At 40.4% G+C, this 17268-nt stretch overlaps 1 protein-coding gene across 1 annotated transcript in view; it reads right to left on the bottom strand.

Moving 5' to 3' along the window:
* The window catches only part of TMEM131 (transmembrane protein 131), a 169167-nt gene that overhangs the window by 84150 nt on the left and 67749 nt on the right, over positions 1-17268 (bottom strand). The window contains exon 4 of the mRNA XM_061155969.1: positions 9595-9663. Within this exon, the coding sequence (XP_061011952.1) occupies positions 9595-9663 (69 nt within the window). The remainder of the gene's footprint in view (positions 1-9594; positions 9664-17268) is intronic.

Below are 17268 nucleotides of genomic sequence, written 5' to 3'. Positions count from 1 at the left end.
CATCAGCTTTGATGTTGCCTAACAAAGTACCACAAACTGAGAGGGTGAAAGTGACATCCATTTATCATCTGACAACTCTGTCAGGCACAGGTCGAGGCAGAGCATGACAGGTGGATCTGCTTGGGGTCTCGGGCATCAAAGCTTAAAGTTCATGGAGGTTGTTGGCAAAGTTTGGGTTGCTCTCAGTATCTTGCCATATGGCCACTTCATTTTCAAAACCAACACAAGGAAAGTCACTTGCATCAAATACCTCTCAAGCTTCAAACCTCTGACATTTCTGTCTCTGACTGCTACAGCCAGATTTAGAGGGCTTGTGTGATGAGGTCAAGTACCCAGATTACCTCCCCAATCTTAAAGGTCAACTGATTTGGGACTTCAATTACACTTTCAAAATTCTTTACAGCAACATCTATTCTAGGTTAGTGTTTGCTTGAATATGATTGGGAGGAGGTGTATGTACTCCTTGGGGACCAGGAATCTGGAGGCCACCTTAGAATCCTCCTGTCATAGACATCACGTGTGACTGCCTGGCGAGACAGGTAAGACGTGAAAAAAAGACAAAAGATTTTCAAAGCTCTGCTAGTGCTGGTCCTGCTTGTTTCCATTATCAGCTGCTTCAAAGTAGGGCCAAGGGGGTTACTGGGAATTATTTAGAGATAAATCAAGCTGAATCATACAGAAGTTCTCTGTGCTGACAGGGCAGAGCTTCTGACTAACTGCCCATATTTTACAAGAGTCTGAGACCTGAAAGAATTAGGAAGAAGCACTCGTGAATTAGAGACGAGCTTGGAAAGTAAGCTACAGTTTTGTGGTTAATGGCAATTTTTCTAGCCACAGAAAGATGACAATGCAATGCCGCAGAATAGCTGAAAAAATGGCTGAGCAGCTGCCCTCAGACAAACTTTATGAATGGCAGTGACAGAGGGGTCTATTAACATCACTTCTGGCAGGAAGTTGCGCCAAATCAATATGCAGTACTCTGTACCACTCAACTACCACAAAACCTGACCATCGTCTCAAGCACATCTGGTAAAGAATCTGCCTGCCAGTGGAGATGTAAGAGATGCAGATTTGATCCCTGGGTCAGGAAGATCCCCTGGAGGAGTAAATGGCAATCCATTCCAGTATTCTTGCTGAGAGAATCCCAGGGACAGAGGAGCCTGGTGGGCTACAGTCCATGAGATCACAAAGAGTTGGACGCGACTGAGTGTCTGAGCACAGCGCCCTCAGGCTGAACTGGGGTGCTGGTAGAACAGCGGGAAATTGTAAAGCTAAAAAGCACCAAACAGCCCTTAGAAGAGACTGCCTACTTGATTTTCTGGGAATACCAGAAAGTGATTAGGGAGAAATGGCTCTCATAAACTGACTTTAACTTGACAATAAAGACCTCCATTTACAGCAAGTTTATTCAATTTCCACTTTTTTAGAAAGCCATTAAGTCTCTACTTTAGACTTTAGACTTGAAACCAAGATTTTCTTCACTTAATTACATAAACCAAAGAACTCAATGAAACAAGTCCTCACCCAAAGAATCTTTTAAAACTACAGTAAATGTTTGAAAAAAGGAGTTGTTATGGAAACAGAAAAATATTTAACAGCACTGGCATAAATAACTAGGGGGGTGAGTAAAGGGGAAGGGTGGTCATGTCCAAGATTTCTCCAGGCTAACTGTTACAGATAGAGAAGGAAAAGGGGAAAGAAAAGAAGGGGGGAGGGAGAAAAAGGTAAGGGAAAGGAGAAAAAAAGGTAGAATTAAAGAATACATTTAAACAAAATGGATGAAAACAAAGAAAGCCTACTTTTGATGAAAGTTAATTTGATCAAACATCAAAGACCTAGAGGACAGTAGGGATGAGCAGGGTAGTGAGAGGACTCAGGCCATGGAGGTTTAGACAGCAGCCACAGAACTAGAGTTGTGTCTCTGCTGAAGGATGGGAAACCATATTGGAGACCCTGGTTGACAACTTGGAGTGGTAAATTTCATCCAAATCAAAAGTTCTTCCAGATATCGTAAAGGGTGTTTCAAAATGAACAGCGACTTCTGGTTTAGCAAAAATGACCACAAGCAGTAGAAACAGTTCACAGGAAACATAAGGCAAAAACTTTAGTGCATAAGTAAAAGTACAGTATAGTGAGCAATGATTTCTGATTACTTAACAATTTCTGGAAAAAAAATAAAATGTTCGGTTAAGGGTACTTCTCAAGTCTTAAAATTACTCAGACATATGAAGCTAATGAAACATTTACAGCATGGGCATTAATTAAATCTGCACATAGCTGGATCAAGAAGAAAAGGTATAGCAAATGTTTACTGAAGTCCAGCAAAAGCACTTAAGAACAAAACAGATTTAACTGTAGCAGAAGAAATCAGCAGACAATCTTGTTGGACTTGAAGATAATGTATGGCATGTATTAAGTATGAGATATGTACTAAATATGTAAAGATAAATAGTGTGTATCATGAATTTGAGCAAACTCTGGGAGATGGTGGAGGACAGAGGAGCCTGGCAGGTTATAGTCCATGGGGTCACAAAGAGTCAGATACAACTTAGCAACTGACCAACAACAAATTCATCTTGATAGTCTGGTCTAGGAGGAGAACAGACATCAAAAGAAAGAATCAGAACAATAACCAACGCTTTGACAGAAGTTAGTAGAGGATGTCAAGTGTAATGAAGAATTCAACTCTAGTTTTGATGCCTGATTACAAAGAGTCTTCAAGCCCTACAATATCCCTTCACCTTATGCCCCACATCTGGGTAAGCCCACGGGAAAGCCTGTATACTTTCTCTCTTGGATCTATTGAGAAACGCAGACTATGTAAGTCCACCCAGTCTCACCCCCTAACCACAGGATTCAAGCCAGTCTCCTTTCTCTGCTCTCTCAAGCCATTTTTCAGACTTTGGGAGCCTACCCTACTCTCCAGAAAGTTTCACTGCATGCTCAGGTGCTAAGTTGTATTCAACTCTTCATGACCCCAAGGACGGTAGCCTGTGAGGCTCCTCTGTCCATGGAATTCTCTAGGCAGGATTACTAGAGTGGGTTGCCATTTCCTCCTCCAGGGGATCCTTCCAAACCAGGGATGGAACCCACGTCTTTTGCATTAGCAGGCGGATTCTTTACCACTGAGCCACCTGGTGAATTAGCCTTGACACTAAACCAGCTCTGGGGTGGGGATCCAAGCCAGCTCAGTGGAGGGAACACAACAGCACAGAGGCAGTGAGGGGGGCAGTTCCTACTTCTGCTAGGCAGGATGGGGAAGGCATGCTCTAGAGAGGATGAAGGTCATCAGGGGTTCTCCAGGCCATGGAAGTTGTGATGACTTCAGCTGGAGCTGCTGCCCACAGCGGACTACGCTTTCTCTGAGTGAAACCCTGATAATTACAGAGACACCCCCTGGAAGATACATCCATTACCAACCACTGTCCTTGTCTGAGGGGCAGGGTGGGTTGGCTCCTTCACCTATGCCAGAGTGATGACTGTTCTACTCTGAAACTGTTCAAACTGAAGTAAAGGAAGCTTTACTACTCCCTGGTGGAGGGAGGCTACAAGAATGTGGGTCTGAAGGGCAGTCAGTTGATTTGTTCCCGTCATCGCAGGAAAAAGATGCGGGCAGAATCAGAAGCAGCTGCCAGCACGCGAGGGGAGGCAAGAGACAGGGAGAAGGGCCTGGGGTGCTGGGTAGCGTGCATCCTGCTGTTCCCAGACCCCATTGCGACTCTGAACTTTCTGCAAATATATGACGGTCCTTGGAATTCCTTTTCGTACATCCTCATCTTTGCCTTAACTCGTTGCAGTTAGATTTCTGTCACTTACCAAACAACTACAGCACCACAGTTGACCAAAATAGAGGAATTACGGCACTCTGTAATTACTGTTCATTTTCTTAGAATACCAATAATGGGCTTTCCTGGTGGCTCAGATGGTAAAGAATATGCCTGCAGTAGAGATGGTAGAGAATACGCCTGGGTTGGGAAGATCCCCTGGAGTAGGGCTGGCAACCCACTCCAGTATCTTGCCTGGAGAACCCTGATGGACAGGGGAGCCTGGTGAGCTCGGTGCTATGGTAATGGAGAATGCCCTTATACGTGGAGATGTTTGCCAAAACCTACGGGAATGAAACATCATGTCTGCTACAAGTGATTTTTAAAAATCAATAAAAATATGAACATAGGAAAATTTTAAATTACAGAATTAGTTTAAGAATATATTTACTATCTGTTCTACTTTTCTGTAGAACAATCCCAAAGAAAGGCAATGCCAAAGAATGCTCAAACTACCGAATAATTGCACTCATCTCACACTCTAGTAAAGTAATGCTCAAAATTCTACAAGCCAGGCTTCAGCAGTATGTGAACCATGAACTTGCAGATGTTCAAGCTGGTTTTAGAAAAGGCAGAGGAACCAGAGATCAAATTGCCAACATCTGATGGATCATCGAAAAAGCAAGAGAGTTCCAGAAAAACATCTATTTCTGCTTTATTGACTATGCCAAAGCCTTTGACTGTGTGGAGCACAATAAACTGTGGAGAATTCTGAAAGAGATGGGAATACCAGACCACCTGACCTGCCTCTTGAGAAACCTGCATGCAGGTCAGGAAGCAATTGTTAGAACTGGACGTGCAACAACAGACTGGTTCCAAATAGGAAAAGGAGTACGTCAAGGCTGTATATTGTCACCCTGCTTATTTAACTTATATGCAGAGTATATCATAAGAAATGCTGGAATGGAAGCAGCACAGGCTGGAATCAAGATTGCTGGGAGAAACATCAATAACCTCAGATATGCAGATGACACCACCCTTATGGCAGAAAGTGAAGAGGAACTAAAAAGCCTCTTGATGAAAGTGAAAGAGGAGAGACAAAAAGTTGGCTTAAAGCTCAACATTCAGAAAACTAAGATCATGGCATTCGGTCCCATCACTTCATGGCAAATAGATGGGGAAACAGTGGAAACAGTGTCTGACTTCCTTTTTTTGGGCTCCAAAATCACTGCAGATGGTGACTGCAGCCATGAAATTAAAAGACGCTTACTCCTTGGAAGCAAAGTTATGATCAACCTAGACAGCACATTAAAAAGCAGAGACATCACTTTGCCAACAAAGGTCCGTCTAGTAAAGGCTGTGGTTTTTCCAGTAGTCATGTATGGCTGTGAGAGTTGGACTGTGAAGAAAGCTGAGGGCCGAAAAATTGATGCTTTTGAACTGTGGTGTTGGAGAAGACTCTTGAGAGTCCCGTGGACTGCAGGGAGATCCGACCAGTCCATCCTAAAGGAGATCATTCCTGGGTGTTCATTGGAAGAACTGACGCTGAAGCTGAAACTCCAATACTTTGGCCACCTCATGCGAAGAGTTGACTCACTGGAAAAGACCCTGATGCTGGGAGGGATTGGGGACAGGAGGAGAAGGGGACGACAGAGGGTGAGATGGCTGGATGGTTATCACTGACTCAATGGACATGAGTTTGAGCAAACTCGGGGAGTTGGTGATGGACAGGGAGGCCTGGTGTGCTGCGACTCATGGGGTCGCAAAGAGTCGGACACGACTGAGCGACTGGACTGAACTGAACTACTTTTCTGTATGGTTGCATGAAACCATCCACGAAAAATTCCTTTCAGAGAGAGGAGCCTCTTAAAGTATGTATAATACACCTGGAGCTTTCAAAGACAGTTTGGCCCTTGCCTTAGCTAAGAGACTCCCAACAACAGGTGGATCTGTGATTGCCCGGCTTCCTTGAAATCCAGTCCGAGGCAATCATCCCTTCCTGAGTACCTGCCCTTGTACACTGCGGGCCTGCTTAACCAGCTCCCGCAATTATAGTAACATAAGTCAATTCCTCAGAAACACATACAGTCATATACTCTCTCTCATACATACACACACATTTAAAAATCTCTGACTGGATCTATTCCTCTGACTGAACCCTAATACACCTGTTCACATTTGCTCCCAACTCCTACTTCTACTGATTCACTTCTGTGAGATCCACTTTATGAGATAAAAACAAACTGTTCAGTGCTCTCAGGCTGGACACAGAAAAGTTTAAATTAAGGACAGAATTTGTTTTTCACTTTGACTTCTTGCAGCAGCATATAAATTTGCTGCTTTGGGAAGCAGTCCAGTGTGACTATGCTGTCCCTAAGAGCACACATTCGGCTTCAAGCAATCTTCCTCACTGTATGACCTGACCCTTGTCTGTCCTGGGGTTCATTTGTCTGTTCACACATGTTCAACACATCATCCACAGCTGCTCTCAGCTCAGGACATTTCCAGTTCTCTGGGATAAGCAGCAGTCTCTTAAAGAAATCTCATTTATTTCCTCTCTGGTTGTACATTAATTCACTGATTCCCATCAGTTCTCTCTGTGCATGATACTCAATTGTTCTCTAGACTAAATCTTAACTAAAAATGTTTCACGTTTTGCATATCATTTCATATCATAATTTTGGACTCTCTTCTGAAAGTCATGGCTGTGTTTAAAGCATTAGTTTCAGTACTGATTACAAAACAAAAAGTTTAAAATAATAAATGAATTTTTAAAATGCATACATACAATTTGCTGTTCTTTGATACTATTAAAAAAACATAGTATCTTTGATACTATAACAAAATTTGATGGAATCAAATAAGGCATGGAATATTATGTTTAGAAAGCAGGTTATAATATAGTTTATGTTCAGAAAATATTGTCATATTTCTGTAACTCAATAAATAAATACAGATACACAGAAAAAGGACTTAAAGGATAAAAGTTCAGTGTTAGTGTTTCTGAGTGGCTGGATTACTGGTAATTTTTTTCTTCTTTCTCTTAAGCATTTTCTAAGTTTACTACAGTGAACATACATGGCTAGGCCATCAGGCAAAACCCCAACAAATTCTGTAGTAGTGATTTAATAATCTGTGGTCTAGAACAGGAATACTTCACTAGCTCTTAAGGATCTAGATATGGATTTGGAGGAAAATGGCTATAAAACCCTTGAACTTGTATGCAAAATGTTATTTTGTGTGTATGTAAGCATTGGGGAAAGGAAGGAAGAGGTTGCCATAGCTTTCATCTGTTCTTAAAAAAAAAAAAAAAAACACCATGATCCAAAAAGGGTTAAAACTAGTCTAGAATTTTGCTTGACTTTATCTCAATTTCTTCTATTTCGGGGATGGTGCATTTTTTAAAGTGTTGAGTGACAGATAATTTGAAACAGGCATTACCAATTCCAATTCAGATATTTAGTATACCTGAACACTTCTTTATCTTCAAGGATTCGTGAAATTTTTAAAACTCTGTTTAAAAAATGAAGTGAAAAACACTGGGTATAACTTCTGAAACAGTCTCTCTAGAATGTTATTGCTAAGCTTTTTAAAGTAAGAAAACTCACTACACTAGATTTTAAGTTCTGCTACCATCCATTGATCTCCTCTGTCCCCAGGCTCATGGTGTCATCATAAACATGGCCCATGCCACAGTCCCAGACTGGAGCTCATCAGCCTCTCTTCTGATTCACTCAGGATGAGAACAAACTTAAAAGACAATTTTACTCAACATTGTTTTTAAAATAATGAACTTTCTGGCTGAAGATCAAAGTGCATGGCATGTTTCACTAAATATCTTGCATTTGACAGAAGGAGACTGGGTGATACATTACTGTGATCACATTAAGAACTCTATGTTTTCTTGCCTCAACCTTTTTACAGGACAAGAAGAAGAGTAATGTATTTCCTATCTGAACATTATGGTCTTTAAATCCAATACCCACAAGTCAGTTTTACTATTCATATAACGACTATTTGCAAACACAGATTCCATCTACCAGTACAGAAGGAAGCATACAAACTTCTCTTTAGCCCCTCCAAAATCCATGATCTTTGTAAGAATATCAACACCCGAGAAGATGGAGTTGCTAGCAGATAGCTCTTCTGCTAACTGCTCTACCATGGTTCTACACAAGCATGACTGATATATTCGACTATTCTAGGTTTGAGATTGTAAAGAAATTATTTAATGTCTTTACTAGCAGAAAATGGTTAACGACAACTCTGACAAAATTTAAAAGAAATGACATTTTTCATTTATTGACTCAATAGATCTGCATACAGTTCCTATTACCTTTCCCTTTAAATTATTTTCTTCTCATAAATGCTGGAGAAGGTACAGAGGAAAGGGAAGCCTCCTACACCGCCGGTGGAAATGTAAATTAGTATAGCTACTAGTAGGTTCCTTAAAAAACTAAAAATAGATCTGCCATATGATCCAGCAAGTCCATTCCTGGGCATACATCCAGAGAAAACCATAATTCATAAAGATAGGTGCACCCCAATGTTCACTGCAGCACTGTTTACAATATCTAAGACATGGAAGCAATCTAAGTGTCCATCCGCAGAGGAAAGGATAAAGAACATGTGGTACATATATACATGGCATATTACTCAGCCATAAAAAAGCGAAACAATGCTATGTGCAGCAACATGAATGGACCTAGAGATTGTTATAGATTGTCACACTGAGTGAAGTCAGAGAGAGAGGAATATCATATGGTATCGCTTATATGTGGAATATGAAAAAATGGTACAAATGAATTTATTCACAAAACAGAAACAGAGTAACAGATGTACAAGAAAAACTTACAGTCACCAGGGGGAAAAGAGGGGTTAGGATAAATTGGGAGATTGGGACTGACGAATACACACTACTGTATAGAAAACAGATGATAAGGAATTAATAAGGACCTACTGTATAGCACAGGCAACTCTACGCGATACTCTGTAATGGCCTAAAAGAGCAAACAATCTAAAAAAGAATGGATATGTGTACATGTGTAAGTGATTCACTTTGCTGTACGCTTGAAACTAATACAACATTGTAAATCAATCTTACTCTAATAAAAATGATAAAAAAAAGAAGGGCAAACAAAAAAATTTAAGTTAAAAAAAATCGTGTTCTGTTAACTTATCACAGTAGCATTACTCTAGTAGTTATATCATTTAAGATGTTCTCTTTTCCTAACTGCTAAATTGAGTTGGAACCAAATATGGGTTGAAGACTTGTCTTCCCCTTAGGGTACCTGAGATGTGCAAAACCTGAGACCCAGAGGTAGAAGATAAGGAGAACCATGGTTTGAGGAAGTAATTCTGTGGTTGATCCACAGCTTCCTATAGGATCTGCATTTGTTTGGCTTTCTGGGTTGGTGATAATATTATTTATTTGATGATGTATAAAAGTGTGTACCTTAAAAGTATATGTATCAAACAAATTAATATATTCTTCTATATCCACAAGGAAAAAATGTTAAATAATAAAGATGGAAATTAAGTGCTAATCAGAAAGGTAACCCTAAGTTTAATGTTGCTTCTAAAGATAGGATCCTCTGAACCAGAGACTCTAAAGTGTAAATATTTTTCGAACTTCAAAAGTTAAAGAGTATACAATACGCTAGACTCATAATAGATACTTCCCATGTTCAAACTGTTTACTTCCCTGATGACTTGAACATGTAACTTTCTCATACAAGATATCACAGGCAAAAGGCAAGACACATGCATGCATAAAATACATATAATGGCTTAATGGAAAACTGTGGTAAAAAAAAAACTTTGAACTTACTGTTCATGGAAATCCAGCATCGGTGGCTCAAACCGTATAGGTCTGCAATTACCCCGGTACAGAGATATACTGTAAGTAAAAAGAAAACAGTGTTAAGAAGCAATTTTTCAAACTATGTATCTCTCCAAACCAAAGTCAGACACTTGAGTTTTTTTCATGAGAGAGTATCTAGAAAAATGGAGTCTAATGTATTAGAAATGTGTTACTTTTTATATTAGAATAAATCAATAAATGCATGGTTTTAAAAAAGAAAAAAACAAGTATTTTTCCTATTCAAAGGTACATGGAAACAGAAAATACTCCAGTAGAGTGCTGAAATTTATTTGGCTGATGTAACTGATAACTATATACCTTAATATGTTCATTTGGATTTTCTGACAGATGTACAATGAACAACAGTTAACACAACTAACTGTACCTGGAGGCAATATATATAGAAAAAGCCCTGTGATCCCATTTTAACTAAAGTGGCAAAGAACTAAACGAAAATCAATTTGGGGATAGAAGTTTCCAGGAACTGAAATATCTTTAATCTGAGAGTTCAGGACATACTGATCTCTGACATCTTGGCCTAAATATTTGAGTACCATTTCTAACTATTTCACTTGATATTAGAACTTCTCACTAAAACAGATCCCTGACTAGCAAACCTACTAGACATCACCACAACCAAATATTGATGCAAAGTATAAATGACTTTGGTGGGGGTGATCCACGTACCTACAGTCATCTGTTTACAAACTAAGAAAGTTGGCCACTAAAGCTTCTGAATAGTAGATTACCTTTCTGTTGCATTTTAAGAAATGATGGAAGAGCAAAACTGATTTTTGTAAGACTACTTTATTTCATTACCTCCATAATTCAGAAGAGCACAAGCTTCAAATGATAGAGTAATTTCATTTAGGAAATACATTAGAAATTAACAAGGACATACAGAAAATGTAGAAAATCTAGCTTTAATTCAATTCAATAAAGATTAAATATTCTAAGTAGTGGAATAATTGAGCTTAAAGAAATAAGGCTTAAAGGTGTTTTCAGTCTCACCAATTAAGACTATTACTCTGTGCTGCTTGATAATGTTCTACATGTGTTGAACATTAAATATGAAAAACACAAGAAGGAAAAGACCAAATTTAAGATTATACTTTACTAGAGCACAAAACTAAAGACACTGGGACAATGAAAGCACAATTCCTCGCAAGATAGCTGCCACGTTATAGCCAGAGGTACAGAATGTATTCCCTGTTGACTTCTGCCCTTCTTAAAAAACATACTATAACAAGGATACTCTTCTGCTCCTTTAAAATAATGATACTTATCAGTTCACCAGTTTTAACAGTATGAACCTCAAACTTATGTAAATCTCCATCCAATCAAGAAAAAGGTGCAATGTAAAAAGTAACGATGTATAAGTCATTAATTCATATATACTAACACTGTGTTAGAAGCTAGAGATACAAACGAGATTAAGACATTTTTTTTTTCCTTTCACAGAACTGAGAACTGCAAGTGGAAATGTCTAAAGTGGTCAGGGAAGGGGGCCAGAAAAGTGCACACCCCACTCACTTGACACAAACAGACTGAATGTCAGGGGCTGTCTAGTGGCTGGGGCTATGGGAACACGGCACGGAGCCTGTTCTCATGGCACCAACATCCCAGTAGGAAAAACAAAAGCAGAACCTATCATGTGATGATGTCCAACATATAAAGACAAATAAAACACAGCAGGAAACACAGACAGTCTCTCTGAGGAGGGACACTGGGATTGAGACTGGAGAGGAGAAGATCAGAGGAAGAAAGCAGGGATGTCCTTGGCATGCTGAGGAACAGGGAGGTTGAAGTGGCTAGAGTGCTGGAAGCAGGGAGAAGAGACCAGAATTGAGATCAGAGAGGTACAGAGGCCAGGTCTCATTGTAGGAGTTTGGATTCTATTCTCAGTGTAACAATAAGCCTCTACAGTGTTTGAAGCAAGGAAGTAACATGACCTTTAAACTAACACATTTAAAAGGTCAATTCCAGCTGCTGTGTGAAGAAGAGACTGCAGGAGCCCAAGAGGCAAGCCCTGTAGTTGTTCAGAGAGGAGGGGACGGGTCACTGTGGCCCAGGGTGACAGCAAGAGAAGGGTGGTGGAAGCTACAGACATCATGCTGAGGGACTGGCTGTGGACAGTAAGGCAAAGGAGACAGGCATCAGGATGACTTAAGATTCTGGCCTGAGAAACTGGATCCTCAGCCATGACATGGGAGTGGGCTGGAAGCAGGGAAGGGCAGTGGGTAGGGATTCAGGAGTACTGTTTCAGACATCTACACCTGTCTTATCTAGATGGATATGTCCAGTACGCAGATAATAATAGATATACATGGTTACTGCTTTATACTAAAAAGTTACTGACTGAGGGAACTGATCTTAAATCTAGTCATTTTGGTGAGTCAATTCTAAAGATCTACAGATTCTCTTAAACTTTCCCCTGCCATTGTATGTGGTGTTGCTAAAATGACCGTTATCTCGGATTATCTCTATAGACAAATCACCTGCAAGTAACAACAATTCTATTTCTTCCTTTTAAATCCTTAGACCTTGTTTTCCTTTGTTATGCCTCACCTGGGCTAAGACCTACCATAAAATGTTACAAAGTGGTGGTGTCCAGCAATTGTTATTGTGACATTTACAGGATGCTCCCAGAATATGAGATAGAGGGAACAATATATGATGAATATATGATGATTACCTCATAGATAAATGTGTATTTTCAAGACAATAGGAGATCTGCATCTAAGGAACAATTTAACAGTTGAGTGGGTACAAGACAAATTGTCATAGGCATATAAACTTATTAACAAAACCAAAAATCCAACAACATAGCTGTCGTGTACCCAGAGCTGATTGAAATGGTTGCTACTGTTTATTTAGAATGGCCATGACACTGTTGAGTGCTTTAAAAAGCAAATGTCTACGAATCCATAAGGTTGAAAAATCAACTGGAGAAGCAGTAAGAAAAATGGTGCCCGCTGTCACTTCCAAAGAAACAGAATCTGAGACGTTAAAAAAGTAATACATGATCTTATGCTTTCTGCAGTGATTGCGTTTGTTTTGGAAGCCTCAATATTTCTATTTTCATGAAAATATTAACTGCTTATTTCAAGATAAGGAGATGAACAAGGACTATTTTCTGACTTCAAGTGAGAGAACAACTGGAGAGATACAAGAAATCTATGTTTCTTGGTGAACTGTCAAGGTCAAAGTTAAGCATACAGTTCAGTTCAGCCGCTCAGTCACATCCGACTCTTTGTGGCCCCATGGACCGCAGCACGCCAGGCCTCTCTGTCCATCATCAACTCTCAGAGTTTACCCAAACTCATGTCCATTGAGTCGGTGATGCCATCCAACCATCTCATCCTCTGTAGTCCCTTTCTGCTCCTGCCTTCAGTCTTTTCCAGCATCAGGGTCTTTTCAAATGAGTCAACTCTTCGTTTCAGGTGGCCAAAGTATTAGAGTTTCAGCTTCAACATCAGTCCTTCCAATGAACACTCAGGAATGATCTCCTTTAGGATGGACTGGTTGGACCTTCTTGCAGTCCAAGGAACTCTCAAGAGTCTTCTCCAACACCACAGTTCAAAAGCATCAATTCTTTGGTGCTCAGCTTTCCTTATAGTCCAACTCTCACATCCATACATGACTACTGGAAAAACCACAGCCTTTACTAGACGGACCTTTGTTGGCAAAGTAATGTCTCTGCTTTTTAATATGCTGTCTAGGTTGGTCATAACTTTCCTTCCAAAGAGTAAGCATCTTTTGATTTCAAGCGTCTTTTAATTCCAGTCACCATCTGCAGTGATTTTGGAGCCCCCAAAAATAAAGTCAGCTACTGTTTCCCCATCTATTGGCCATGAAGTGATGGAACCGGATGCCATGATCTTAGTTTTCTGAATGTTGAGCTTTAAGCCAAATTCTTCACTCTCCTCTTTCACTTTCATCAACAGGCTCTTTAATTCTTCTTCACTTTCTGCCATAAGGGTGGTGTCATCTGCATATCTGAGGTTATTGACCTCTCTCCTGGCAATCTTGATTCTAGCTTGTGCTTCCTCCAGCCCAGCATTTCTCATGATGTACTCTGCATATAAGTTAAATAAGCAGGGTGACAATATACAGCCTTGACATATTCCTTTCCTGATTTGGAACCAGTCTGTTGTTGCACATCCAGTTCTAACTGTTGCTTCCTGACCTGCATACAGATTTCTCAGGAGGCAGGTCAGGTGGTCTGGTATTCTCACCTGTTTAAGAATTTTCCACAGTTTATTGTGATCCACACAGTCAAAGGCACATAGTCAATAAAGCAGAAATAGATGTTTTTCTGGAACTCTCTTGCTTTATCGATGATCCATCGGATGTTGGCAATTTATCTCTGGTTCCTCCGCCTTTTCTAAAACCAGCTTGAACACCTGGAAGTTCCCAGTTCACATATTGTTGAAGCCTGGCTTGTAGAATTTTGAGCATTACTTTACTAGCATGTGAGATGACTGCAATTGTGTGGTAGTTTGAGTATTCTGTGGCATTGCCTTTCTTGGATTGGAATGAAAATTGACCTTTTCCAGTCTGTGGTCACTGCTGAGTTTTCCAAATTTGCTGGCATATTGAGTGCAGCACTTTCACAGCATCATCTTTCAGGATTTGAAATAGCTCAACTGGAATTCCATCACCTCCACTAGCTTTTTTTGTAGTGATGCCTCCTAAAGCCCACTTGACTTTGCATTCCAGGATGTGTGGCTCTAGGTGAGTGATCACACCATCGTGATTATCTGGGTCATGAAGATCTTTTTTGTATAGTTCTTCTGTGTATTCTGTCCACCTCTTCTTGATATATTCTGCTTCTGTTAGGTCCATACCATTTCTGTCCTTTATTGTGCCCATCTTTGCATGAAATGTTCCCTTGGTATCTCTAATTTTCTTGAAGAGATCTCTAGTCTTTCCCATTCTATTGTTTTCCTCTATCTCTTTGATCACTGAGGAAGGCTTTCTTATCTTTCCTTGCTATTCTCTGGAACTCTGCATTCAAATGGGAATATCTCTCCTTTTCTCCTTTGCTTTTCGCTTCTCTTCTTTTCTCAACTATTTGTAAGGCCTCCTCAGACAACCAATTTGACTTTTTGCATTTCTTTTCCTTGGGGATGGTCTTGATCCCTGCCTCTTGTACAATGTCACGAACCTCCGTCCATAGTTCTTCTGGCACTCTGTCTATCAGATCTAATCCCTTGAATCTATTTCTCACTTTCACTGTATAATCTTAAGAGATTTGATGTAGGTCATACCTGAATGGTCTAGTGGTTTTCCCTACTTTCCTCAATTTAGGTCTGAATTTGGCAATAAGGAGTTCATGATATGAACCACAGTCAGTTCCCGGTCTTGTTTTTGCTGACTGTATAGAGCTTCTCCATCTTTGGCTGCAAAGAATACAATCAATCTGATTTTGGTATTGACCAGCTGGTCATGTCCACGTGTAGAGTTTTCTATGGTGTTGTTGGAAGACAGTGTTTGCTACGACCAGTGTATTCTCTTGGTAAAACTCTATTAGCCTTTGCCCTGCTTCATTCTGTACTCCAAGGCCAAACTTGCCTGTTACCCCAGGTATTTCTTGACTTTCTACTTTTGCATTCCAGTCCCCTGTAATGAAAAGGACATCTTTTCTGGGTGTTAGTTCTAGAAGGTCTTGTAGGTCTTCATAGAACCATTCAACTTCAGCTTCTTCAGCGTTACTGGTTGGGGCATAGACTTGGATTACTGTGATACTAAATGGTTTGCCTTGGAAACAAACAGAGATCATTTTGTCTTTTTTGAGACTGCATTCAAGTACTGCATTTCTGACTCTTTTGTTGACTATTTGTTGACTACTTCATTTCTTCTAAGGGATTCTTGCCCACAGTAGTAGATATAATGTTCATCTGAATTAAATTCACCCATATCAATTCTTACTATAATGCCTGGTGTATGTGAAGATCCCAGTAAATATTTGCTGAATGACTGAACAAATACATTAGCAAACACCCACAACCTACATTCATATAACGTTTTAATGTTTGCAACTGCTGATGCCGAATAAGTCTTCTCATTGGATCCTTACAGCAACCTTACATAAAGCATAACCTTACATCACATATAAGATATATCAGGCCAAGAAATGATCTTCCGCAGTTTGCAAATCAAAGTTGTGTTCAGAACTTGAGTAGTTTCTCTCAAGGATACACAGCTGGTGAACACAGAACTCAAGTCTCTTTGATTTCTAATCTCCCAACACATGCCTTCACAATCCTAGGAGAAGGCATTATAAAAGGTGGCCTCATGTCAATAATTTAAACCATTACTGATACTCATTCACAACATTCTGGTGTTCAGCTGAAACAAACACTGATAGAACACTATAGGCACATTATCTACCATTATATTATGTAGTCAGCACGTTTTTAAACAAAACATTATCAAGTAATTAATAACCGTATTAAAACAAAAGGGTGAGTCAGGAAGGAGAAAAATATAAATAAAAGTATCTTGGAAAATTCTGTCTTTCATAGTTCTACTCCCATGATCCTGAGATCAAGAAAGCAGAGCTCAAGTCTTTGCAGAAGATCCTGCAAGTCCTTGGGGCTGAAGCAGATGAAAGCGGAAAGGGGGACTAAGCTTTTCATGTGATAAACTTCCCTGGAGCAGGGGTTAAGCTTCACTTCCAGACTGACGGTTTTCACTCAGGAGAGCACGTACAGGTGCTACAAGGAAGGATGGGGCTGAAGCTCTTGGCTTACTAGAAAAGTCACAGAGCAGCACAAAACGTGAGATCATTGCAGAAATGACTGCTGCTGTTTAATCGCTAAATTGTGTCCGACTCTTTGCAACCCCGGGCTCCTCTGTCCATGGGACTTCCCAGACAAGAATGATGGGGTGGGTTACCACTTCCTCCTCCAGGGGATCTTACCGCCCAGGGATCAAACCAACGTCTCCTGCATTGGCAGGTGGATTCTTTACTACTGAGCCATCAGGGAAGCGGCAGAAATGACTACAGGAGGTCAAAAGACACAGTGTTCACCTCAGCAATCTCTCTGCCCAGTGGAAACTTGGGGGTTCCCCCAAGGAGAACCTGGGGGAGGCAGCACCCCAGGAGTGGAGACCGGAAGCTGCAGTCAGACGCCAACTTCACCTCAGCTGTGACCTGGGCCTTGTGGACTGACTTGATGATGAGGGTAAGATGCCACATGAGGCACACAAATGTGTCTTAGGCCCGCTGATCCCCTACAACTAAGCCCCAAGGCTTCTATCATCTGATTATAATATACTCTTCAAGTAAGCTGTCTTCTTTCACAAAGCGGACGCGTTTTGTCATTTCATCCATACCTATGCTTTATAAGCTCATCAGAAGTAGTGTCTCCACTGTCCTTCAAGTGTATCCTCGGCCCCAGCACAGAGCAGACTAAAAGCCGACTGTGTAGATGCTCGCCCCGCTTCCCTACGGTATAAACTCCCTTGTGACAATTTGCCTTCACTGGCTCCTCTGCTCCTCTTTCAAAGCATTTCCCCCTCTAATTCTTAAATAACTTTCTATATTTCTCTTTCAACTGAAAGAGAAAACAGTGAATGCTGAACGATTCCATTATAAGAATATCAAAGAGAAAGCAATTCAGGGCTAGTAAT

This window comes from Dama dama, chromosome 11 (genome assembly GCF_033118175.1).
Source record: "Dama dama isolate Ldn47 chromosome 11, ASM3311817v1, whole genome shotgun sequence".
In the NCBI taxonomy this organism is placed as follows: Eukaryota; Metazoa; Chordata; class Mammalia; order Artiodactyla; family Cervidae; genus Dama; species Dama dama.
This window is presented reverse-complemented; position numbering and strand designations above follow the sequence as displayed.